This window comes from Spea bombifrons, chromosome 5, assembly GCF_027358695.1.
Source record: "Spea bombifrons isolate aSpeBom1 chromosome 5, aSpeBom1.2.pri, whole genome shotgun sequence".
Lineage (NCBI taxonomy): Eukaryota > Metazoa > Chordata > Amphibia > Anura > Pelobatidae > Spea > Spea bombifrons.
Genome location: NC_071091.1, coordinates 13,682,262 through 13,709,107, shown reverse-complemented (window position 1 = coordinate 13,709,107; position 26,846 = coordinate 13,682,262). Strand labels below are relative to the sequence as shown.

The 26,846-nt window shown below is 38.2% G+C and overlaps 1 protein-coding gene across 2 annotated transcripts in view; it reads left to right on the top strand.

Moving 5' to 3' along the window:
- The window catches only part of MALRD1 (MAM and LDL receptor class A domain containing 1), a 128,595-nt gene that overhangs the window by 48,695 nt on the left and 53,054 nt on the right, over positions 1-26,846 (top strand). For both annotated transcript variants that reach the window (XM_053467035.1, XM_053467034.1), the window contains exons 17-28: positions 208-575; positions 6,682-7,103; positions 10,711-10,798; positions 11,531-11,707; positions 12,926-13,085; positions 19,381-19,537; positions 21,030-21,140; positions 22,975-23,188; positions 23,880-24,124; positions 25,007-25,304; positions 25,387-25,632; positions 26,060-26,217. In XM_053467035.1, the coding sequence (XP_053323010.1) occupies positions 208-575; positions 6,682-7,103; positions 10,711-10,798; positions 11,531-11,707; positions 12,926-13,085; positions 19,381-19,537; positions 21,030-21,140; positions 22,975-23,188; positions 23,880-24,124; positions 25,007-25,304; positions 25,387-25,632; positions 26,060-26,217 (2,644 nt within the window). The remainder of the gene's footprint in view (positions 1-207; positions 576-6,681; positions 7,104-10,710; positions 10,799-11,530; positions 11,708-12,925; positions 13,086-19,380; positions 19,538-21,029; positions 21,141-22,974; positions 23,189-23,879; positions 24,125-25,006; positions 25,305-25,386; positions 25,633-26,059; positions 26,218-26,846) is intronic.

The window sequence follows — 26,846 nt, the reverse complement described above, 5'->3', positions numbered from 1 at the left end:
ACATACAAAGTGACACAGTCACAGGTTATAAGCTGTGATTCAATGTATTCACTTCTCACAATCTTGATTTTTGGTAATGTATTTTAAATTTTTTTTACATTTTTTTTTCTGTCGACAATGTTAATTCCAGAAAGTGTATGCGGATATGTTAAAATGAAACAAAATACTAACAATACAAAGAGTTACTAAAGTTCAATTTCCTTCCAGGTATTACAATTATGGGCTGTCTGTTGGTACAGCGGAAATGCAATTGCACGTTGATAGCGAGTTAATGCCTACAGTGTTATGGAGGACATACTACGATCAGGGAAATCAATGGTTTAAAGCATTCATTCAGCTTGACCGTCTATCTAAACCCTTCCAGTTATCATTGAATAAAATGAATCTAGAATATTACAATGGAGTGTCAGCGATTGATGATATTACATTTGAAAACTGTTCTCTCCCTCCTCCGGTGACAAACTGCGAAGGACCTGACCTTTTCTGGTGTAAACACACCAAGGCTTGCATTAGCCATTTATTGGTATGTGATCTTATTGATGATTGTGGAGATGGATCTGATGAGGTCAATTGCTGTAAGTACTTTAATTTCGGATTCTCATTTTCAGTTACATTAACGTAAATTCCATGCATCACCTTCAAATGTGTTCTATAATATCAGCGTCCTTCAAATTTGTGAATTTCCCTGGTTTACAAATGTTTCTATGAAAGTCAGAGGACAAAGAGGTTGGCAAGGGGGGTTAGATGCAATTACCCCCAGGTTGCTATGATTTGACAGATTTAGGCTACCAGCTATTTGAATTGTTTTTTCACAAGTCGCAGACGCGTTTAGAGAGAGGAACTGCCGCCGTCATAAGTATTACAATAGGTACATTTAATTTCCAGTCCTGAAGTTCTTGCTTGTCTGCCCACCCACCAGTGGCGGAACTACCGGGGTCGCAGGGGTCGCGACTGCGACCGGGCCCCGGCGGCAGGGGGGCCCAAGCCAAGGGGCCGCCCGAAATCGGGCAGGGGTGTCCAACATGCGGCCCGCGAGACCTCGAGGCAGGGCCGGACTGGCCCACCGGGATACCGGGAAATTTCCCGGTGCGCCGGAAGGTCCGTGGGCTGGGCGGCCGGCAGACTTACCATGAAGACAGCCGCTGAGCTGCCCCCCAGGCTGCCCGAAATCTAATCAAAGCGGCCGCTGGGTGCTGATGCGGCCGGCCGGCCGGCCGGCATCAGCACCCAGCAGCCGTGTACGATGGCCGTCTAGTGATGGGGAGCAGTGTGAGGGGTGAAAGCTCCGCCCCCTCGCACTGACCTTTCACCCCTCACGCTGCTCCCATCACTATGCAGCCATCAGATTGCTGGGAATGTAATCTGAACGGCTGATGCCGCCGGCCGCCTCTGCTTTAATACTTTTTTTTTTACTTTATAAAAAAAAAAAAGTGTTAAAGTAGCTCCGGCCAGCGGCATCAGCACGCACCGGCCGTTTAGATTACATTCCCAGCAGTCTGATGGCTGCATAGTGATGGGAGCGGCGTGAGGTGGAAGCTCCGCCCCCTCGCACACAGACTGCTGCAGCACCGGATGTCAGGTCAGTGGCATCCTGTCAGCATAGAGGAGAACAGTGTGCAGCTACCAGGAAGTCAAGAGAAGTAGAAGGTGAGTAAAATAATGTATTTTTTGTACTGTATAATGTTTTTTGTATTTGTTAAAAACAAAAAAAATCGGCATGTGTGTGTATGTAAGTGTGTCCCCCTATATGCCACTCTGCCTCCAGAAATGCCTTATACCCCCCTATATGCCACTCTGTCCCATGATATGCCTTTTAACCCCCTATATGCCAGAGTTGCATATAGGGGTATAAGGCATTTCTGGATGCAGAGTGACATATAGGGGGTCAAAAGGCATATCTGGAGGCAGAGTGGCATAAAGGGGGTTAAAAGGTATATCATGGGGCAGAGGAGCATATAGGAGGGTATAAAGCATATCGGGGAGGCAGAGTGGCATATAGGGGGCATAAGGCTTTTCTGGAGGCAGAGTGCCCCATGATATGCCTTTTAACCCCCTATATGGCAGAGTGGCATATAGGGGGTTAGAAGGCATATCATGGGACAGAGTGGCATATATTATTTTTTATTTAATATGGCAAGCTGGATCGGCTTGCCATATAAAGTAAACAAAAATGTCCCATGATATGCCTTTTAACCTCCTATATGGCAGAGTGGCATATAGGGGGTTAGAAGGCATATCATGGGACAGAGTGGCATATAGGAGGGTTGAGGCATATCAGGGAGGCAGAGTGGCATATAGGGGGGTATAAGGCTTTTCTCGAGGCAGAGTGCCCCATGATATGCCTTTTCACCCCCTTTATGCCACTCTGCCTCCAGAAATGCCTTATACCCCCCTATATGCCACTCTGTCCCATGATATGCCTTTTAACCCCCTATATGCCAGAGTGGCATATAGGGGTATAAGGCATTTCTGGATGCAGAGTGACATATAGGGGGTCAACGGCATATCTGGAGGCAGAGTGGCATAAAGGGAGTTAAAAGGGATGTCATGGGGCAGAGGGGCATATAGGAGGGTATGAAGCATATTGGGGAGGCAGAGTGGCATATAGGGGGCATAAGGCTTTTCTGTAGGCAGAGTGCCCCATGATATGCCTTTTAACCCCCTTTATGCCACTCTGCCTCCAGAAATGCCTTATACCCCCCTATATGCCACTCTGTCCCATGATATGCCTTTTAACCCCCTATATGGCAGAGTGGCATATAGGGGGTTAGAAGGCATATCATGGGACAGAGTGGCATATAGGGGTATAAGGCATTTCTGGATGCAGAGTGACATATAGGGGGTCAAAAGGCATATCTGGAGGTGGAGTGGCAAAAAGGGGGTTAAAAGGCATATCACGGGGCAGAGGGGCATATAGGAGGGTTGAGGCATATCAGGGAGGCAGAGTGGCATATGGGGGGTATAAGGCATTTCTGGAGGCAGAGTGACATAGGGAGTAAAAGGCATTTCTGGAGGCAGAGTGGCATATAGGGGATTAAAAGGCATATTATGGGGCAGAGTGGCATATAGGAGGGTATAAAGCATATCAGAGAGGCAGAGTGGCATATAGGGGGGCATAAGGCTTTTCTGGAGGCAGAGTGCCCCATGATATGCCTTTTAACCCCCTTCATGCCACTCTGCCTCCAGGAATGCCTTATACCCACTATATGCCACTCTGTCCCATGATATGCCTTTTAACCCCCTATATGGCAGAGTGGCATATAGGGGGTTAGAAGGCATATCATGGGACAGAGTGGCATATAGGGGGTATAATGCATTTCTGGAGGCAGAGTGGCATATAGGGGGTTAGAAGGCATATCATGGGACAGAGTGGCATATAGGGGGTATAATGCATTTCTGGAGGCAGAGTGGCATATAGGGGGTTAGAAGGCATATCAGGGGGCAGAGTGGCAAGCCTGGGGGCAGAGGTGCATAACTCGGGGGTAGGTTGTCAAATGAAAGGAAATAAAAACCAAACATGTCTCAATCATAGCTTTTATTAAATATGGAAAAAATAGTCTACATTAATTAATAAAGAAATAAAAGTTTCTTACCAGAATATCGTGAAGAATAATGTGATCAGTGTTTTGTTCCACTGAATAAAATTGAACTCTTTCATCTAAAAATGTTTGCAGTAGTAAATGTTTTGATCCCATTATGTGTAATGTATTTCATTTATTAGGGCCCTTTAACACTTTTGCTTTCTGGCATTTCAATACAAATAATGAGATAAAAAGAATGGCACATAGTGTGACTCGGGTGTGTATAAGGGGTGCGTGTGGGTATAAGAGCTTCACCGTGAGATAAACTATATGGGGCTGGTCTCCAAATTTTTCCAGGGCTGCTTTTCAGTCCCAGTCCGGCCCTGCCTCGAGGTGCGGCCCGCGTAAGATCGGCAGCCAGGGCAACCGATCTTACGCGAGCCGCACCTCAAGCCCTGCTACTTACTTGTGGGAGGGTCTTCTGGACTGCACAGAGGAAGCGGAGTTCACGTGACATCCTACTTCCTCTGTGCTTTAGCAGAGAAGGCAGAGGGAGGCCGCGCCTCCTGCTGAAGTCTGTGAGCGGCACCGAGGAGCTGCAGTGTAGGTAAGGGGGTGGGGAGGGTGTTTGAATGAGTGTGTGTGATTGAGGGAATGAATCTGTGAATGAATGATTATATGAATAAATGAGTGTGTGTGTGTGTGATAGCATGGATGTGTAAGTGCTGGAACCTAGGCATGATGGGACTGTGATTGCTGTTAGCAATCACACTCCTATCATGCCAAGTCAGCCAGTACATGCTGAAACCTGGCCAGCTGCCCCCCTTGTGTAGTGATGCTGCCAGCAGTATGGGGTCTGCACTTACAGCCACCCTGTACCAGCATGTACTGGCTGACTTGGCATGATAGGAGTGTGATTGCTAACAGCAATCACAGTCCCATCATGCCTAGGTTCCAGCATTTACTGGATGGATGTGTAAGTGCTGGAACCTAGGCATGATGGGACTGTGACTACTGTTAGCAATCACACTCCTATCATGCCAAGTCAGCCAGTACATGCTGAAACCTAGCTAGCTGCCCCCCTTGTGTAGTGATGCTGCCAGCAGTATGGGGTCTGCACATCACTTACAGCCACCCTGTACCAGCATGTACTGGCTGACTTGGCATGATAGGAGTGTGATTGCTAACAGCAATCACAGCGAGCACAGTCCCATCATGCCTAGGTACCAGCATTTACTGGTTGCCTGGGTATGATAGGAGTGTGATTGCTGTTAGCAATCACACTCCTATCATGCCAAGTCATATTGCTAATTTTGTCCAATTGTGTGTTACCTACTTTTATTAAAAATGTGAGTTTTTATTATTATTTTTAAAGGTGGGGGTCATTTTCGGTTTTGGCTAAGTGAACCCTGAATGTTTTGGTCCAGAATTTTCATTTTAGTTCATCCCTAGAATAAATCTAGGGAATCCTGAATTTGTAGTCGCAAAACTTTCTAGGCCCAGAAATCAGTGAGAGGAAGAGTAAAGGTTTTGTGTCATTTTACTTTATTTTAATCTGCATATTTTATTAAAGGCCATATTTTTTGTCACAGTGAAAAATGAGTGCGGCCCGCGCACATATACAATTCTGATGAAGTGGCCCACTGCAGAAAAAACTTGGACACCCCTGGATTATGCCCTTTGTACATGCGCCCCTTTTTGTTTGATTTTTTTACAGATATGATTCAATATGTAAATTGAATTTGTTGAATTTGTTGAAAAAAAATTGTTGGGTAAAAATCATGTTTTTTTTGGGGGGGTGAGGGGGTGGGGGGGCCCTTAACAGATTCTCGCACCCGGGCCCTGAGGTGTCTAGTTACGCCCCTGCCACCCACCCATTCAAAAGATGCCTGAATTAATCAACAATCAGTAGCATGGCCGACCGGTGGTCGGTTTAGGCTCTAGTGTGCAATTATAATGTCTCCCTATTGATTTCAATGGGATCACTTTCCTGCTACTGATTGGCTGCTTAAGCTGTCAGTCAGTTGCAGGATATATACCCACTGATTTCATTAAAAGTACTTAATGCCACTAATGAACAGGTTGAGCAGCCAATAAATGGCAAGAAAGTTCTGAAGAAGGAACAAGGAACATTTTGCAGCATGGCTAGAACTTGTGTGTCATTCAAGTGTTTTATTGATTTTTTTTTCATTTTGGAAGAATCCCTACTAACAGAAAGTTAGTGTTACTCACATAATACTTTATTGTGTATTCTTCTAGTAGCTTCTTGTAGTAGGTTGTCCCTTTAAGTAGAAGCACCAACTCTTCTTTAAAACAGCACTTATCCAGGGGCATCACAAATGCACATTTCTTATTAACTGTAGAAACATTTTTAGAATTATGTTTTTTGTCCTTTTGAATTTAGACCACATGATATAAGGAATTGAATGGAAAATGCGTGAACTGAAATTAGCCTCCTACTGTGATAGTTAATTATGCTGAATTAATTAAAACACATACAGAATGCAAAGTGAATATTTAATTCCTTTTTGCAAGGTTTATTTCTTACATTCATAGATTAAATTAGCTATAGGTGAGGGATGGTGGATTTGGTTTTAGTCTTTTGTAATCAACCATACAAAATATATCATAACACTTATTAAGATTTTTTCTGGTTTACAAGTAAAAGCTCTAGACCAGTCTTTGTAAGTTATATATGCAAGATATATACACACATATACAATACCCTTAAGCATTGAGTAGAGAATTTATACTCTTTTCACCATAATTTTGTAACCCAACACGAGTCCAGGAGTCACAGAAGGTTATTGTTTGTTTGCAGCATCCGTTCTGGGTATTTGCTCTCGGTATTGTAGAATAAACCCTGCTTATGTGGTTTTCTGCAAATATTATTTGTTGCCGGGTCTGCTTAGATCCTAGACTGTAAGCCCAATTGGCCTTTTATTACAATGGTAAATTTACATTCCAGGAACCCCTAAACCCAAATGGGTGGCAAAAGCTGGGAGACTCATATTGACCCATACACTCATACTTTCATATTAAACTTTATTAGCTATTATAGTTTAAATAATAATTATTTATCTATGCAATTGGTTCCTACAATTTTGCATCAGTACTAATATATTCCAAAGGCTGTTATCTGTTAATCTTTTACTTTCAGCATCTGAATTACAGTGTAATTTTGAACATGGGCTTTGTAACTGGGTACAAGATTTTGAAGATGATTTTGACTGGACCATAAATCAAGGTTCAACTCCAACACTTGATACCGGACCCATGAAAGATCATACTTTTGGGACAGCAAAAGGCCATTACCTTTATATTGAGTCTTCGGAGCCTCAAGTACACAAAAATCAAGCGGTCTTACTGAGTCCAACGATAGATGCCACGGTGAACCACGGAAATAAAACCTGTACTTTCAGATTGTTCTATCACATGTATGGAAGGCACATTTATTCCTTGGCAATATACAAGAGGACGATGAAGAACACTAGGGGCCAATTATTGTGGCAAGTATTTGGGAATAAAGGAAACAGATGGCTGAAAAAAAACCTTCATATTAATAGTTCCCAACCATTTCAGGTATTCTCCATAAATGTTTATTGTATGAATAATTAAATTAACAAGTTATATAATTGTATGTGCATGCTTTTGGTGTTCATTTGTATGCATTTGTGTTTAATATATATTCTAAATTTTTTTTCCCTCTCCCCCCGTGGGAATTCCCGGCAAGGGAGATTGTTAAAGCACATCGCGCAGACGTGCCGGCGGCGGAGGCTGTTTACCCGCATCGCCGCAGCCGGCGACCGTCCGCACAATGCCCTTAGACAACCTCCCGTGCCGGCCCCCCCCGTGCAAAATGCTGGCAGGGGAGGCTGTCTGAGCGTATCGGAGAGTAGGATACAGGTCCCCTGCACCGCTGCGGGGGATCTGTATCCTAACCCCGCTGCCTGCCCGGCGGCCTATATTTGAGCCAATACGGTATAAAGTCAGTCTGAATGAATTTTCCATTTGTCATTAAATGTTACACACTTTCTAAGTAAAAAATCATAATCCACACTTTTAAATGTATGTCTTTTCATTATACAGTGCATGTCAAATAATATTAAAGGTAAATCATTGAGAAACATTCCAATAACATGATTAAATGATCTACCGTGGAAATACTTAGACCATTATTAGGCCATACGTGCAGTAACAGCATGCAGCGCCAACACACATAGAAAGATTGTTCCCTGTTTTTAATTGCAATAACGGATTGATAGTTTCCGTGGAAAATGTCTTCTAACTACCTATTTTGTGCCTGTTTGTGGAAATATTACAAGGAACAAATGTAAGTTTGTGTAATGTATCAAACTCCTATAAAACATTCCCTTTTTTTCCTTTCAATTATTTGAAACTGTGAAGTGCACCTGGATCGTGTATATATATGTATATATATATATATATATATATATATATATATATATATAAATTGTATAGTTGGCATCAATACTATTTTTATTGATATTTCTGTGAGGAAAACTGATCTATAGATAATCATAGCGGAGTATTGTTGTGAATTTAAGACAGAGAGGAGTGCATCTCAATAAGTGATGATTAAATTATGTTATTAAAAAATTCAGGTACTCTGTGTTGTCTACATTAGAAGTAGGGGTTTTTTATAGTGGCTCAGTGAGGTCTATATTATGCTTCTTTGATTTCTGTTTCATTGGTTTTGACGTTTGGTTTTGGGGTTTATACCTCATGACTATTTTAGGATAGATTTCTATAGCTATCTATGCCTGCATATAGGTATCACTGAACAAAGCATGTATGCCAGTGATGGCCAACTAGACATATATCTTGAATCTAAGACAAGACTAAGGACAAATTAAGGCCTGAGTCTTAACAGCACGAAAAAAGGGCAACTAGATGAGCCAAATGGTTCTTATATCTGACATAAAATTTCCAAGAAAAGGTTGTATTACCAGAATGCAGTTACAAAAAGCACCTTGGTGCGAAACCAACGATTCATTATTTTTATTAAACTTTAAATTTTTAAAAACTGTAACAAGTATTTTGAATAGGGGCACATGCTGCCCATGTGTGAAGCATAGTAATCGTCCCTCCCTGTAACCAGCAGAAAGAAATCCCATTGACTTTTCCCTTGGGCTCTGATATTACTTCATGCATTTTGTATATTAATATATTCACTTTCTGCACAAAGATCCTTTCACTTCCTGACTAAACACTACCCTGGTGTCCAGAGCCCTTCTAATTGTGTTTCGAGCTTTAAAGTTTCTAAATATAGCAACACGTAGCGTACAATTCAATTCCAAAACACGTTGTTCATCATGATCGGGTAGACTTTGTCGAGTCTTCCGCTGTGTTGCTATGCACTTTAGTATAGTAAATATTTGTACTCTTTGAAACGGTGTGCATTATGATGATTTGTGAATGTACTGATTGTGTCGCTTAACCATTTCAAAGGTTTATGGCTGTGTCTATTCAAGTGTAGGAGTAAAACACCCTTCCTACCAGGATTCTATGACGAAATGTAATGGATCCTTAGCATTTTGGAATGGAATGTTGAAAATCCATTATATGTTGATGACTTCAGGCGAATGAGGGTGATTTCCCCAAAGCTATGATTACTATATACTATTACTATTACAGGCTATAACATTAAATGCCCTGTCAAAGAATGTCTGTCTTTTAGATTTAAAGAAATGTAGGGCAATTTGTCCTCATTCGGTTTTTAAATGAGATGTGAAATGAGGTTCGTAGCAGTGGTAATCCCTTGAGGATGCTTAACATTAACATACATGGTTTTCTAGCATGGCAAGTTGTTGGATTGTGGCCTGGTCAACACATTTGTACCTTTGAAATCCACTTACAACGACTTACAGAAAGGCTAAAATATATTGTAAAAAGTTGATGGGAAATTGACCCGGCTGCTAAATTCAATAAAATTATCACCATTACAACAGAGCTATTTTTCTCAAAAGTACTTTTTTACTGTAAAGTTTTGACCTCTTATAATTACAATGGTGAAGAACAAAAATGTACACAAGTCTGTAGAAATGTGATACACACTGAAAGCTTGTAAAAAGCTCTTTGCGGTTCTTCACTACTGAATTTATCTACATTTATTGATCAATTCATTCCACATATCGTGTTCACGATTACTGAGATTATCTTGGCCAGTGATACCGCTTTCCATCTTGCGTTGATGCAGTATTTGTTCCCTGACTGTTTTTAAAGCTCAAACTTGAGAAGACCTCCAGTTTTTTTTCAAGCTAAAGATAAATGTGGCTGCAACCAAGACATGTAAAATAATCATACATTTTAGGCAATTTTAGAAGTAAACCTCTGGTTAAAAATCCAGTATATAATGGGCTAGAATTTCTATTTGTCTATACACTTCAGTCCAAAAGTTTTTAATCACATTAGAAATATACCACCAAATATAATATATACAAAAATGCCATTTGTAACACTACATCTCCAAAAATTGTTGGGCTTCAATGGAAACATCTTGGAGATATGGCTGGGGACCAGGTGCCACCTATTCAAGACCTTAAAATGATATCTCTTTATTTAAGACAATGAATTGCCTTATAGACTTTTTGTTTATTCAATCTAATAAATTCTGAACATTTGGAAGTCAAATTCTTGGATGTTTTTTGGTTAAACAGATATTCAAATCGAAATATTACCTCTGCAGTTCTATTGTTCAACCGCATGCATTTAGAAAACCAAAAACATTGACGGTCTTCACGATATTATCTGCACAGTGCTTACATGGTATAAAACAGTAATGACATCATAAGGTTAGATGGACACTTTCATATTCTTAAGAAGAAACAAAAATTAATGCAACAGCTACAGAATTAAAAATACAGAATTGAAAAAAAAATCCTTAAAAGAAGACGCTAATGTTGTACTGTATGGAAATTACTGGGAACAGCCATGGACATAAAACGAATTCCATATCCTTACAATGACTGATATTAAACAAAAGCCTATGCTATCATATGTGTATGTTTTTTCCCAAGTCTCACACAACTGGGTGATTTGAATTTCTTAATAGCACAGTGAACGTTGTAAGAAATAGGGTTTGTTTGCTATGGCTAGATTTTAAAAGTATCGCCCTCATCAGGTTGGAGCGTATAATGAGCAAGTGTTTCTTTTCTTTTCTTTTCAGCTAATGATCACTGGGATCATCGGTGATGGTTTTACAGGAGATATTGCGATTGATGATCTGTCATTTTTAGGTTGTTCTCTGTATAATGGTAAGTTTAAAGACGTAGCATGTGTTCTGATGTGCTGATTTATTTATACTTCTTATTTAAAGGGCCCCTGAAAAAGGAAGGGCCGATGAAAATAAACTTGTTTCAAGTAGAATTAAATTAGATTTTAAATTAGTGAAATATTTAACAGTGAATTAAATTAAATCAATGTAATGTTTCTTTTTTTTCAAAAGAAATTGCTATGTTGACTGCCCATTAGACTTCCCCTTTAATCCATTTAATATTCACAGATCATCATCCACAGATCATCATTCGGGTGCCCTGTATCCTGATATATTAGGGTTTATGGGAGTGCTGGCATGGGGTAAGGGGGGCATTATTATTATTTATTGTTTTATATAGGGGCATCATATTCCATAGCGCTGTACAATGGGTAGACAGGGCATAACAAGTAGTATGTAACATAACAATTCGACTTACAGAAACAACAGATAAGGAGGGCCCTGCTCAAAGGAGCTTACAATCTAGAGGGAGTTAGGGCGTATTACACTAGCCCTACACTAACAATAGCCTTCTTTGCTGCTCTGTTTCTTGCATTTTTGGGGGAATTAGGTTTTGTTTTATTGCATCACAGGCATTAGAGTTTCTACAGTAATTAGAATGTTACACACTTTGAAAACAGTCCTGAAAAAAAATATTATTGCCCAGCACTTGTCTAGGTTTGTGAACTGTGATTATTTTATATATATGTTGTGTACTCTTTTAATTTTTAAGGTGTTTTGCCCACCAAGGAACCAATTTCCGTAGAAACTTCAACCATGCCAACATTACCTAACCATAACTGTACATCAGAGGAATTTATTTGCAGGAAAACTGGAAAGTGCATACCAGTGGCAAATGTGTGTAATTTCAGAGCAGACTGCCCAGATAACTCTGATGAAGAGGAATGTGGTAAGTAAGAATAGTACTTGGCAATTTCACATACATTTTAATAAAAGACCAGGTAGACAGTGGACTCTCTCTCTGCGCTCCACACTACCTACCGCTTTCCCCCTCTTGCTCATGGTCTCTGCATTGCTAAGTGAAAAGGAACACTAACATATGACATCATATCCCACCTCCCCTTCTCTCAGCAGACACCACTTGTTTGAGGGACAAATGGGCACCTGCAAGCCCTTCTTATCACAGGACCCAAAACCATGAGGGGAAGCCTGTAAGGGGTCCAGGGGGTGGTATTATAGCAATGACAGAAGGCTTTTCTTTCTGCAGTCATATGAAAGCATCTGCTGACCTCATCATTTATGATTGCTAAGCTGTTCCCTTTCCTTTAGTGATAAGAAAGGCCTACCAACACTTTCCTTATCTATTGTTAACCCAATGTCTACAGATGATGGTTGAGAGGTTCCAGCACCAATTCAAGGAAAAAACTTCTAGCTTATATTAGTTATCCATGAAAAAGGTATAAACTCACTGTAGTAAGTTAGCGAGTGATACACATTAGTCTTCTCTATTCCAAATGCTACATTTTAAGCCAGTGAAAACCTTTACAATCAATAAAGGTAGAGGATATGGTGATCCTGCCTTAACGAGATTGGAGGGTGGAGGCATGACACAAGGTGTTTGTGCTAAGCTGCAAGGTCTTCCTCTCCTCGTATCTATCCTATTATGGGTCTGAATGCCCGTGTCTCAATTGGGTCAGTTAATTGCAGTTAATGTGCCTACACCCCCGTTACAGAGGATACAAGGATCAAAAACATGAAATGGAAAATAGGGAACGCTATGTAGATATATCATATATTGTTGTTAGGTAATCAGAAACACATTCGGCTGAGGTTTTGGGTGTGTGTGTGTGTGTTTGGGGGGGGGGGTAACTCCCATGCTGCCTTCCCAGGTGCAGATCATCCTGTTGGGGAGATCTCCATTGTAATCTGCACAGGCATTTGTAGTGCCCTTCATGCTTTGCAACTTTTTGGAGAAACTCTCACATTCTGACACCCCCCACATAAGAAGAAGCACAGCAGAAAAAAGAGGACATCCTCTGTAAGATATGCGTAAAGTATTTTAATGTATTGATGCTATCATCATTGCTATAAGCATTTCCCTTTCTCTTATATTACGTTGCTTTTAAATGTATTTGAAATGTGTTTTTTGTGTTTGCTCTTCTCTAAGCATCTAGCTACTGCAGCTTTGAAAACCAAAGCATGTGCAAATGGCTTCAACCCAAACAAGAGCTCTATCGCAAAGATACAGCATTCCAGTGGGAACTTGGACAAGGAAGCAGCATCCATCCTGGAGAAGAAAGCCATCGACCGCTTAAAGACCATACTTTGTAAGTGCATCTATCTTACGTATATTTCAAATGGATATCTTTGCACGTAGAATGACAAGCCATACACTTTATTAGATGAAGTTGTATTATTTAAACAAGGTTCCATTTAACATTAATACCATAATAATAATAATAATAATTATAATAATAATAACATTTTTGTTCTAAAGCCCTGTTTGTCCACCCTCTTTAGTTTTGATTTGCAGTGTATATTCCACAGTATATTCTGTTCCTGTTCTTGCATTCCATAGGGTACAATTACACAAACAGTATTTGTTTATATGTAATATAATAATATAATATAATATGTAATATGTGTAATACAGGAAATGTGATAATAAAAATATATTGTAACAAAACCCATTTTATGATCTCCGTAACTTTTTTTTATTAGTTGAGAGCCACCCGGGGAGCCCTATTGCTCAATAGGGTTATCACTGAAACATTGTGAACCAAACTTGCTATTTGTTGCTATTTTTGAGAACAAGGTTTGAGAAACACTAATCAATGTCACAATGATTTATGACCGAACAAAACTTGAGGGGATTAAGCTACTGTGCATATTGGACCAAAATGTGCAAGAAAACTGTTAAACCAGAATATTACAAATCAATTTATTGTAAGGGGACAGTTGTGATTTTGAAGTTGATTCAAATCATTAGCCTTGATTATTTTCATGCCTCATAGCAAGTAAAGTGGAAATAAAATGTTTATTTTCTATTCTAATATTGTGGTGTAAGTGTTCTATTCATTTTCAGTTCTTGGCTCAACAACTGCATATGCAAATAAGGTACTGATTCAGGCTGATAGTATCAATCTGATTTATAATCTTCAGCTTTAATATAATTCCTTTTCAGAACTATGAGGCAATTACTAAAACAAACTGTGTCACTTTGGCCAGTAGACAAGCATTGTGCGGAATAAACAGCAGAAATTTTTCAGAACAGCGTGTACTTTATATATTCTGTTGTGCAAGACCTGCCTGATCGGATAATCTTGTACACTCTGGACGTAGTCTGTACAGGAGATAGAACTTTATTCAGATAGGTGAGGAACTTAGTTTGTATATTGCACACCTACTAAATAATTTAAACTTAAAGGAACAGTCATGTCAACAATGATCTTGTCTGCTTAATTTCCCATATAAATGTTTCTGATACTGTCTGTGCCCAGCATAATGTTTCCCTGAGAAATACTAGTATTCACTGAGTCTCAACTATTCCCCTTCCTCTCAATTAGTTTCTTTGCCTCCAGAAGTTATTGTGCCATTGGCACCTAAGGAAGCCCAAGTGATTCTAAAGTAGAGCAAAGCTGGACAAACCTTACTATTATGGTAACTACATGGCTTCCTAGGGCACTGAGTTGGTAGGAGGTACATCGTGAGGTTCTTTCATATGTTAGGAAGCAAGTGCATGCAGGAGGAAGCTCCAGAAACAGAACTTTTTAGAAACCCTAGGCAGTCATTGGCACAAAGCTTTGTCTTTGCCTACAGCTGTGGGGTAGCATTAAGTGTGGATGGAAGCTCAGTACTTTCAGTACTTTATTTAGCACACTATGTATAAAGCTAAACACCCTTACTTACTGACAGTCCAAGAAATCAACTGCTTTCCACTAGAAATATAAAATAAATACAAAATATGATACATTTTGAGGTAGACCAGGTGTAACATTACAGGTACTGTTTTGCTAGCCTAGGGTGCTAAAAACCTAGGGCTGTTCTGACATTGTTAAGTCAGGCCAGTTGTAACCTTGCTGACATTGTGTATACGTTGCAGTGCATTTAGACTAAATTGAACCTTAAAGGTGAGAGCAGGGCCATCCTGGGAGAGTAGGAGCAATGGCCTTGACCTCTTCTTGAGAGCTTCTGTAGATCATCTATTCTCTCCATGGCACCGTACACAAGTAACTATAAGGGTAGCTGTATTGAGAACAGGTCATGATCAATAATTTATTATGGTGAATTTTCACTCAGTATCTCATCAACATTTTGCTTCTTTTGCTCTACAATTGAAACTAAGTTTCAATTGCTCCTAGGCTTCGTTAGTGAAATGTAGTTGGTGACACATTGTAAGAACTGGATCCATGTTTGGATTATTCATTTACGCTTGGAGGAACCCCACGGAGTCTTCAATACAACACCAGTGATTCTAAGACTGCTGTATTCAGCATCCAGAAAAAATAGCATTGCTAGCGTCAAGCGTGGTTATTTAGATTGTTCACCCAAATAGCCATTTTATAGTGGTCTTTTCATTTTGTTTATTTGCTAGAATTGAATATAATTCTGTAAAATCTAAGACTGAAAGTTATGTTTTTAAATCATTGTAGGTTCTGGCAAGCAGAATGATATAGATTATCACTCCAATCTGTTAAACTTGGCAATTGAATTAAAGGGCATTTTCATTATATTACTATCAATCCTTCTGTCTTCTGCTTAGAGTAATATTATTTTACTTTTTCAAATTAAACTTAAACATAAAACATGCAGATTGTGCCAGTAAATAGGATACAAACATAATAGATATCAAACTCCATATTTGCAAAATACTGTAAATGCTTTCTGTAGAATGTTATTAAAAATCATTCAGCAGCCCTAATTCGATTTTATTGTAGTCCATACTTTAAGAATTTTATATCACATATTGGCATTTTAAAAACAAATTCTCTACAACCAGGAACACTTGTATTCTACTTTTATTTGTACAAGTGCATGAAAATCTCTAGTAATGAAAAAATATTTGCAGACTACTTGCTGTTTTTTTATATATTATCTAAATAGCTTAGATATGTATATTCTAAAATGTATGAAAAAAACAAATAGTGAGCATAAAAAAGGCTTTGCCAAAGATAGAACTGGAGTGCTTATACAGCACATACTGGAAAATTAGAATGAGCTTTTTGGACATGCATCAAGTGACACCTCAGGGAAAGTCAAGTCTACTGTGTGAAATTCTGCACGCTACAAAGAGGAAGCAATCACACAAGACACGGAGTGGTGATTGAATAAAAGAGGTAAGATTTCAGGAGTTGCTTTGAGGAAAAACTGTTAGAAATCTTATAGCTCATTGATAGTCAGATGCAATGATTCTAAACCATATAGGTAATTTAACAGAATAAAATAAACCGTATGCCTTTTTCCCATTATTAAAGAAGCTTTCACCAGATAGGAGGATTATCTTATTTATCAGCTTCCACATAAGTATTTTTTTAATGGTGGGATGATGAAAGCTATTGCCTCCGTGTGTCTATAAATTGAACAGCAGGATCACTGTGTAGAATTCCAGGTAGATAATTGCCCCTTTGGCCCCATCACTATGCAGTAGATAATGACTTTGGAGTTGCCCATGGTCACTGAATGTCCGTAGCAGTCTCAATAACAGTACATGTGTCCTTTTGGACGACTCTCCCAACCAGTGTTCCAAAAGGATGTAATGAGCATGAACACAGCCTATGGGATCTTGGGGGGGGGTCAGAACCCCATCTTCTATACGTTATGTGACTGACACTTTCCACTCCAACAAAGTAGTACAGTATTTTTGCATTTGAGTTGTATGTGGCATTTTTTTAAAGTGACAGCTATACTCCACTAACTGATAAGACAGATTCATTGAAAGGTAGCAGTCAAAAACCTTGTAGAAAAATAATATATAATATCATCTTGACATGCTCTTTTTTGTCACCCCCCAAAAAATATGGCACACATAACTAGATCAACATACATTGTTTGCTACAAATTGCCTTACTATCTATTTCTTATTAACATAGATTTTTATTTTCAGTGTTGATAACTTTAATTGATGGCGATGCTTGTTTTCACAGCTAACCCTTAAAGTGCCAGCATGCTGAGCAAAAAACATTGTAATACCCTTCCAGTCCTTAAAAAGTTAAGCTAACTGGTCATCAATAAAATTATATTTATTTGTCTTTTCACATTGTAGGCTTTTAGCTATAGGAGGTCAGGCACACACTTCAATGTATAGTACTTATTAAAAATGAATGATATGGACTTCACTTATTCTTAACTCACATGAATCTTTTATGTGTCCTGTATATTTAATGATCGTTGGATATCCTACATGTTAAATTGGTTTACTGTGATTCAGATCATCACACATTTCATAACTACTACTGGCTTCAATTAGAATACAATGTGATTATAACTATAGATCCATAGACATGTTTGGTTTTCTTCTGCAAATCTTTTGAAGTTATTATAAAGTTATGCTGTTGTGAGGTTTTGAAATTGGTCGTATTATAGTAGTAACCAATGGAATCTTCCACACCACAAGAACACCTGTTCGGTTTTTATGGCGTATACCTTTCATCAGAAGGTCCTACCAGTGGTGCTATGTATGTAAAGCGATTCAGGTGCCAAGTTTAAAAAGCGGTCACCATAGGCCTGGCATAGCTGAGTGACTCCCCAAGTCCTTGGCCCTTCCCAGAGTCATACACACTAGTACACACACTTACACCTAAACTCGCTATAACCTACACATACATACCCTCACTGAAACAGAAAATATGACATAGCGACTCCATCACACCTGGTACATCAAACCCTTACCTTGTCTGGAGCTCCTTCTTATGGCTGCTCTCACACTGTACTAGAGGCTGTGCTCCTAACCTGGGTTCATATAATGTCGTATTACATGACTCCACTGCACTCCCACCTGTTCCACCTGGCCCAGTTTGAACATCATTTGGACTGGTCTGAGGGGCAATTGCCTGATTGCCCCCCACCCCTGATATCAAACAAGTGGATGTTTCTGCTTATTGAGCCATTGAAATGATTCCTTTAGAGGTTAGACTACTTTAAATATAGATATTAGCCGGAAACTATGACTTATTTTAAAGAGATATGTGCCATGCAATTTAATACTGAAATACTAACATTCTTATTCTTTAGGTTTCCTTTGCTTTTAATAGTTGTATATCATAGTTAGTCATTCTCGTGAATAATTTCCTAAGTCAGATCACTTGAAATAATTTACTTCATCTGCTTAATGAAACGAGCAGTTAACATCTTTCAGTAATCTGTAATGTATTAGGTGTTGACATATTTATAGTGAATTCAATCAATAGGAACCAATATCCCAATATAAACATCACCTCATTCATTAACAATGCCACCCTTAATGGAGGTAGAAAATACAGCAGTAAATCAGTTTCAGCCTGGAAACTAACAGAAAAAGAAAATTATGACTACATCCAGGTCAATATTTATATATGCCGATATTTAGAATTAATTTGGGAACACTAAATAATGCCTTGTAAACAAGAATAAAAATGGTTGTTTTGTACAATAAATTACAATATCACTATTGTTGTCAGTAACTAGTAAATAATTAACTTTTATTTCAATATTTCAATTGACACTATCTGTTCTTCTTTCTGTATGTTTCTTTACACCCCGTTCCCTCTAGATTGTAATCTTGCCAGCAGAGCCCTTTTTTCCCCTAATGGATCGGTTTGTGTTTATCTGTCAATTCTAGTTTTGTTGTACCCTGTCCTCCGTAAATTGTTGGCACGATAGAACTGAAAGATAATAGTGTATATACGCATATACGCATAATAATGTCTTTGTAGCAGATCATTACAGGGCTGATCTTAATGCTGGACAAGTCAGGTAGCTGCTGGGGCACCTGGGCCACTGGGTGGGGCCAATCATCCCAGAAAATGCCCCAATGTGTAGTCATTCTGGTACCTGTCAGGTGTGCAACAGAAGCATCCACAATACATGGGGCTTCCACAAGATGTGTATGCCTACAGTAAAGGTATAACTTATATATGCATGTAAGGGGAAATAAAGGGGCTTCTTGGCGCTATTTGGTTGCGGATTGGCCCATGAGCTGTGATCAAAGCCTTGGTCCTCTGTTCATAATTTCCACTATTCCATTACTGTCCTAACTTGGATGACCAGTTGTGAAATAAACATGTTAAGGGATTTTTAGTGCCTTCTAATAAGGTCTTCTGATGTGACCAATTATGAAATGCTCCAGGCCCATTTCTTTAAGGGTTGGTAAATTGCTATATTAGTGTGGATTTTGCATTAATGGTTAAGTTTCATTGTCAGATTTAAGTACTTAAATACCTGAAACAAAGTGTAATTTTCATTAAAGATCTTCCTCAGTTGTATTGAATTATTAGCAATCAGGGCAGTGGCACCATGCTGTGTATCACCACGTTCCAGAATTTAGTTCACGTGTATAAACTGTGGTGGTTGACAGCCTCCAAGCTATATGTATAACAATTTGTGAAAATGCTGAAAGTTTGTATTGATTTTTTAAATATTTTTTAGGTCCTCAGAGGAAGGCTGGTACATATATGCAGATAGTTCTAATGGACAATTTGGTCATATCGCTGAGATCACGACTCCTGTGATTTCTCAAACTGGACCCAAATGCAAGCTGGCGTTTTGGAGTTATATGAATGGAGCAACTGTGGGCACTTTAGAAGTAAGCATTTTTAGGTTATTTATGACATCATCAAATGCTATGAAGACTAGGTTATCTGCTGTCAGTGTGGTTTTATACACTAAAAAAGTCAATATGATGGGATGTGGTGCATTTCACACGTCTGGACATCATGTCATCATTCCATCATGAACACCAAGATGAGTTGGCATGTTTACTGCAGTAAAGAACTTAATGAGCGCCCAGCTGAATTCTTATGATTGATTCACTCTGTCTATTGTGTGAATGAAGCCTGTGCTCAGTACACCCCGTGGTGTTTTTAGAAGTTAGCTCACTTGTTGTTTAACAGTAGGCAAGAGCCTAACATATGGGCTGTGTCCTGAAATGTTATAGCTTTCATTTTCAAACCTTCTTAAGCCAAAAACTGGAACGCAATCAATTTACATGGATATTCTTTATTATGATATATAGGCAAAGCCTCGTATCTAATTACTATGCAAGGACATATGCGACAAACAATGCAGTACCTGAAAACCAGTAAACATGTGTCGTGTCACTGGTTATCCATTGTCTCATATTCATTTGTTGCTATGATATATATTTTTAATAAATTGCCTTATGTCGGTAATTCAAAGCCATATTATAATAAATTTGCCCTATAAAAGCAGTACAACAGCTGGTATCTCTGCTGGTCTGGTAAAAGAGGGAACATGTGTCAATGTGAAGTGGATATCACAATAGGAAGCCAAAGGTAACAACAAATTTAGAGATAATTACAATTTTAACAACGTCAGCAGCAAACTCAATTTCCCAAACTTTTATACATTATTTAGTACCCAAAAAGGCTTGGAAATTGTCAGACCCCATCCCATGCCGACCCCTCTCCTTCTGTCCAGAACAGTTAAAGTCTGTGCTTAAAGTGTTAATGGGCAAATCCCCAGCTATTATACTTAAAAGGCACAACTACAAACATTTACTTTATAAGTCATGTATTTTTGTTCAGTCCCCTGTGATTTGTCTTATTTGTAAGGGTTATCAATCACAAGGAGAATATTTTCAAAAGATTTATTCAACCAATATATCAAAGACCATACAGTGCCCAGATGTTTTTCTAGGTTGATTAATCACTAGAAATTTTCATTACAAGCCTAACATCAAATTCTCATGTAATTTTAATACAATTACAACGTGTGGGTTTTTTTTTTTATCATTACCGTTTACAAAGAACCAACAAAAATACTTTGGATGATTTCACAATTTCACAGCCGTAATGAGCACAGTTTAACTAGGGTATATAGAAGTCCATTAGTAGACAAAGAGCTAGTTTGTTAAATTTCAATTTTAATAACTAATTTTAATTGATATAGAGTGAATGTTGGAGATATACATTTCATTAGCTCATAGAATGCTACTTTATGTTCTACATATTTTATTATTTGTAATGTAAAACAGTCCTTCAGTTATTATATTATGGAAATTATTTGTGAGAAAATCCTGTACATTTACATTATTATAATCCGTATTCCATTTCCAGGTTTTAATTCAATTTGGCAATTTAACTTACAAGCTGTGGTCTCAAAGTGGCAGGCAAGGTGCCCAGTGGAAGAGAGCAGAAGTATTTTTAGGGACGCTAACAAATTTTCAGGTCTGTAAAAATATCATAGATTTACTGATTATTTTATTTTATTATTTTATTATTTTTAATATTAATTTTACTAGAAAATCCTAGTCTGTATGTGGCTTTGAAGGCCTGTAGTTGTGTACAGGGGTGACTGAAAAGGTGAGTAAGAGGTAGCAAACGGAAATTTCTATGATTAAACTATGTGACTAAATAATAACATAAAGAATATTGTGTTAGTACTCAAGAGTGCTGAAAAGCTCCATATAGTTTCTATTTGGGTCTCTGCAGCAGAAGTGAGCAGAAAGTTTCTGCTATTGTAAGGCGTACTTTGATAAAAATGACATTGCAAATGAGAATGTAGAATTTGTAGTCTATATGACACATTGAAATTTTTCATGACATGATGTTGCTTCTACAATGCTACCCAACATATCGCCAAACTGGCAATAGCGGCATAGGAGAAGCAAATTATTTTTGCAAGATATTATAAGAGGCAGGAGCGAGACTGAAAGTTGGGCCTGAAAATTACTATACCTCGGTACTCTCCATGCTTCCCCAGGTTGCCGGGTGGAGATTTTTGTATTTTTAATAGGGTACAACATAATATTATCACATACACTAAAGCTTCACTAAACTGACCTAGAGTTGCTATCAGACATTGCACTTCAAGGCACTTCCTTGTTTTCCGGGGGCCGCACTTCTTAAAAGCCGGGTATGATCTCCTGCAAAGCCTATGACTTGACACCAAGTCCATGTAACATGGAGGGACACTAAAGGATCGAAGGAAGAGCACACTCTGTGACCTAAGGCACTTCCACTTAACTACAGGATGGGGACTCCATGTGCCCCTTGGGTAATTTACCTCTGGGTATTTCAATGCAAATTTGCTTAAACAAGAGAAAATAGTCTTAGCAGATACATAATACTACCCTTGTTATTTCCTAGCCATATTCTTGATAGATTTAAACTGGATGTCCTTTTTATAGAATTGAAACTGAAATATAGTTGCATAAAAATGTCAGCAGCATAGCCCTTAATTGGATGTACCATATGCTCAACAATGTGTCATCTAGCCAAATAATTAACACGATATGTATATCTGTTAGGAAACCTAGTTTAGCATCCTATACAGCGCGGAAGCCAATCTATCATATGTTCAATAGGATCAGGGCTCCTTCTTAGATAATTAAGTAATCTGCCGCAAAAAGCCTAAACCAATTATAATTACATTACACTTAAAAAAAACATCATTATATTTACCCTTGGCATTACTTGTGTAACTAAGTTTTCAAAATATAAAACAGATCAAGTTATAACAAACGTTTTATTAAATGGTAAACAGTTCGGTTTTCAGTAGTATATAAGGTTTATCTAGAGATTTAAAAGTATGTCAAGGACCTTTCAGCCCATCTAAATTACCTGTTGCAAAATTTTGCTTGGTCTTTGACCTTAAAATAGCCTTATGTATGTGTAAAAAATAAAAGCAATACTTATGGCTATTGTTTAGAATACTTTTTGAGTTTTCACTATGCAGCTTTAGTAGTCAAACAGGCTAAACACTGGCCTCATTATGGGTAGTTAAGGATCAACTCTACTGAGTTTCATGCAAGAGGGGTTTATATAGTTAAACCAGTGAGATGACTTTTAAATCTTACATTAACTATGCATTCTGTTGGGTTAACTCAGCCCTTGCAGAAGAAGCTCAATAGCCCTACATAATACCTGCTGATATTAGGAGGTGAAACTGCTTTTCCTGAAAACTCCTATCCTATCAGATCTATGTTAATCTCCCAAGGAACTGTGATCAAGTTACATTAAACCTTGCAGGGGATAATACGTATTCACATTGCTTTTGTAGATCGTCCTTCGAGCTTTGCGTGGAGTGAGTTATGTAGGAGATGTGACAGTCGATGACGTTTCCTTTGAAGGCTGTGACCCAATGCTGATCCTTGACAAGGAATGTACAACTGATGAATTCATGTGTTCCAATAAATACTGTATTCCTAAGGACAACTTATGTGATTTTGTTAATGACTGCGCTGACAACTCTGATGAGAATCCTTACATCTGTAGTGAGTCATATTTTGTTTTACACAGCATTTACTATGCAGATTCATTTAGCGCTGATAAACACTGACATACGCAGTTCAATCAGCCACAGTAACAAGGGACCATGTTGTTAATATTCCAGAGTGATGGTTAAGTGAAAAGTAGCCAAAAATTAAATGTTACCTTCACAAGATTATACATCAAAATACTAATTGTAATTATGATTAGTCCCAAAAAAGCAGAATAAATGACAGTTTAGAATTTTCATTTACATTTTTAGCAGGAGGCTAGTACTGTAAATACATTTCTTCTCCAGAAGCATTTCTATAAAGTTCTGATTTGTTGTATATACTTTATTGAAAGGAAATGTATGGAAATTTTTGCTAAGGCTTGTTCCAGCGGAATTCCATGATCTGTGAATTCATGGATGTTGTTATATGATGGAACGACTGGACGTATAAAACCTACACCACATAAGAACACTACTCTGACTCGATTTGCAAAACCTTTGCTTCATGGCAAGATATTATTGTTATTAATAATATTTCACTTATATTTTTAGTAAAGGCAAAATATTAAGCATATGTAAAATATAAAAGTTAAATGTAACAAGTAACACAAAATAAACATATTTAAGAATGTTATTTAATAGCAAATGTAAATGGTTTGTTTGTTTAACGCATGTCATTTCATACCATGTTATTCACTTTTCAGGGTTTTTTGGACGTTGCAATTTTGAGTTTGACCTCTGCGACTGGAAACAGGACGAGAACGATGACTTCAACTGGAATCTGGGATCTGGCAGCACTCCAACTTATGGCACGGGACCAGCAACCGATCATACCTTGCAAAACCCATCTGGTTATTATATCTTCATAGAAAGCTCATTTCCACGGCTACCCATGCAAAGAGCAACGTTATCAGGACCAAGGATCAGCAGATGGAGCAGAAACTGTAAAGTAAGGGATTGACCAAAATACACAATACCCACCAGATTTCATTGAGTGGTTAAAGGTTTATTCTTGATAAAAGCAACTGCCACAAGATATGCACAAAAGCAGACGGCCTGACAACTATACAATAAGTAGATATACAGATAGGCTATTGTTTGACTACACGTGATAAATGCTTTAACCTATCATATGCATGTACACAGAGGAGGGCAGAGGGGCAGGCAAGGGGTCAGAAGTCCACTAGGCCATTGCTGTTGGCCTGTTTTATTACTGAGCTGTTGGACCTGGGCTCAATGTTATCAGCCCTTAGCCTAACAGGTCTCCTATGTCATCTAAATCATAAACCACATCATTTTAATCAAACCATTATGCTCCTACAACTTCCTATCTTGTGTTTGGTCCAGGAGAGGGTTACTTTATCAAGTAAACAAGCCATCAACCTCTGTTTTCGTGCTAAACACATTTAACTTCTTCTGACCCATCCCATATCACAGCATTCCCAGTATGATTTCCCTCATTTCGAAATCCTACATTTTACAGTCCCATCAACTTAACTAAACCTATGTAGCTGTGTTTAGCGATTAAACTAAAAATTATGCTTTATATATAAGAAGAAATGGATCAGATTTGGTTCTCATGATCTGCATGATTAGTCCTCCCTATGAACTCATCGCAATTTAAGTAAAGACACAGTATGAATGACACAATAAAAACTTTTTTTGAGAAAAGATTGTATCTCAACTTAAAGTTGACTCTAGAACTAATTTCCATGTAAAGCGAATTCCATTTTATTAATGAAAAATATCCATCTCATCTGATACTCTGTATGATTAACTTGAAGTAAATTCCTGAGAGTAACTTCCATCTCAATGTTACTCTTTGCTTCAGATTATTTTTTATTTCCACATGTATGGTGAAGGTATCGGCTCTCTGTCAGTGACTCAGGTGACAGTAAGCAATCAAGAGCAAAGATCACTGCTAAACCTTACAGGAGACCAGGGGAATTTTTGGCAGAGACAGGAATTAACTCTCTATGAACTTGGAGAAGACTACTATGTCACTTTTGAAGGAAGAATTGGAAGAGACCAGACAGGAGACTTAGCTCTGGATGATATCGTGTTTTCTAATGAGTGTCTGCCTTCATCTACCTGGTCCCTGGAGTCTTTACAGAAGTCAGAAATAAAAGGTAAATATGCTTATGTATTCATATGACACTCAAAGAGATGCTAAATTTAAACATAACCTTAATTTTCTGGTTTCTCTTCCAGAAAGTTGCCCGCAAGGGTTTTTGCAATGCAGTAATAAAAGGTGTTACCAACCTGAGCAAACGTGTGATTTTGTGGATGATTGTGGTGATTATACAGATGAAAGTGACTGCGGGACCTCCTGCACCTTTGAAAAAGACATGTGTGGATGGCAGAACTCACAGGCTGACAACTTCAACTGGATTTTTGGAAGGCATTCTTCTCAAGCTCTGAGTCCTCCAACAGACCACACTCTAGGAACAGAGATAGGTATTATTTTGCTTTAAACACATTGCATAATATTAAAGTGGATGTTTTCCCAAATTCTACATACATTCTAATGCTATACATTGTATAAACCTATCTAATGCTAAATATTAAAATAATAAGTCTATTCCTATTAAAACCGACCATATGTGCACGGTGTGGGGGAGTTATCTCAACCTCCTTTCAGCAGGATATGCATTATTATTCTTTTCCATTAAAACACCCTTTTGTTAAATTGCTGATTGTTGTTAATTGGTTAAGGTAGCCTTTTTGGGGTACATAGGGAGATGAGAGAGGTTTAGACAGCTCATTAAATTCAGCTCTATGTATTTGTGTTTAGTTATAAAAGTGTTTAATTCAGCAGAGTAGGGGAAGCAACACCTATAAAGCATAAGTAAGTGGTCTTTGTGCTTATGTTTCCATATTCCAGGCCACTTTGTGTGTCTTGAAACTTCTTTGGTTGCATTAAAGGGTGAGAAAGCCCATATAAAAAGTTCCAGGTGGAAAGAGTCAAGCGTGGACTGTACACTGAGCTTCTGGTACTACAGGTCATCAAAAGCTACGGGGACAATACAGATTCTAATCAAGGTAAGAGATACTTTTATTCATTTTTATAAGTTGTTTATATAGTATTTGGTTTTCCGTACTTCAGAACAACTTGAAGGGGGTAACATGCAATACGTAATAGTATAATTCAGTTATACAAAACTAAACCATATAATGCAAGGCTCCTTCACAATGGAGTATGGTCAGATATTTAAGTAACTATATTAGGTTAGCTAGATTAATTACTTAGCTAGTAACAGAAATCTGCTGACAGTATTGTTTTAAAGTTATGAAAAAATGGAAATATAATTTGCAGCTCACAGATCTGCCACTGTGACTTTAAATCACCAGCATTGCCACAGTTATATAGCTATCCATATTGCTCTTTTTTGCTTTTCCAAACCTACTTGCATGTATATTATATACCTAGAGGCATGTAGAAGACCCCGGACTTGGATGTACCTCTTGACTGTTTTGCTATGTGTAGGCTTAACATCAAAACAATCACTGCTAGATTAATGATGTTTATCATAGGCATGAACTTTTTATTCTTCTAATAGGGTAAATTGATACAGTCACAAGAGACAATTGTGGCTTTAGCTAAAGTTGATACATTTTATTGGAGCAACATAGAAAACATTTACCGTTACAGAAGAAGAGACCTTTGCTTT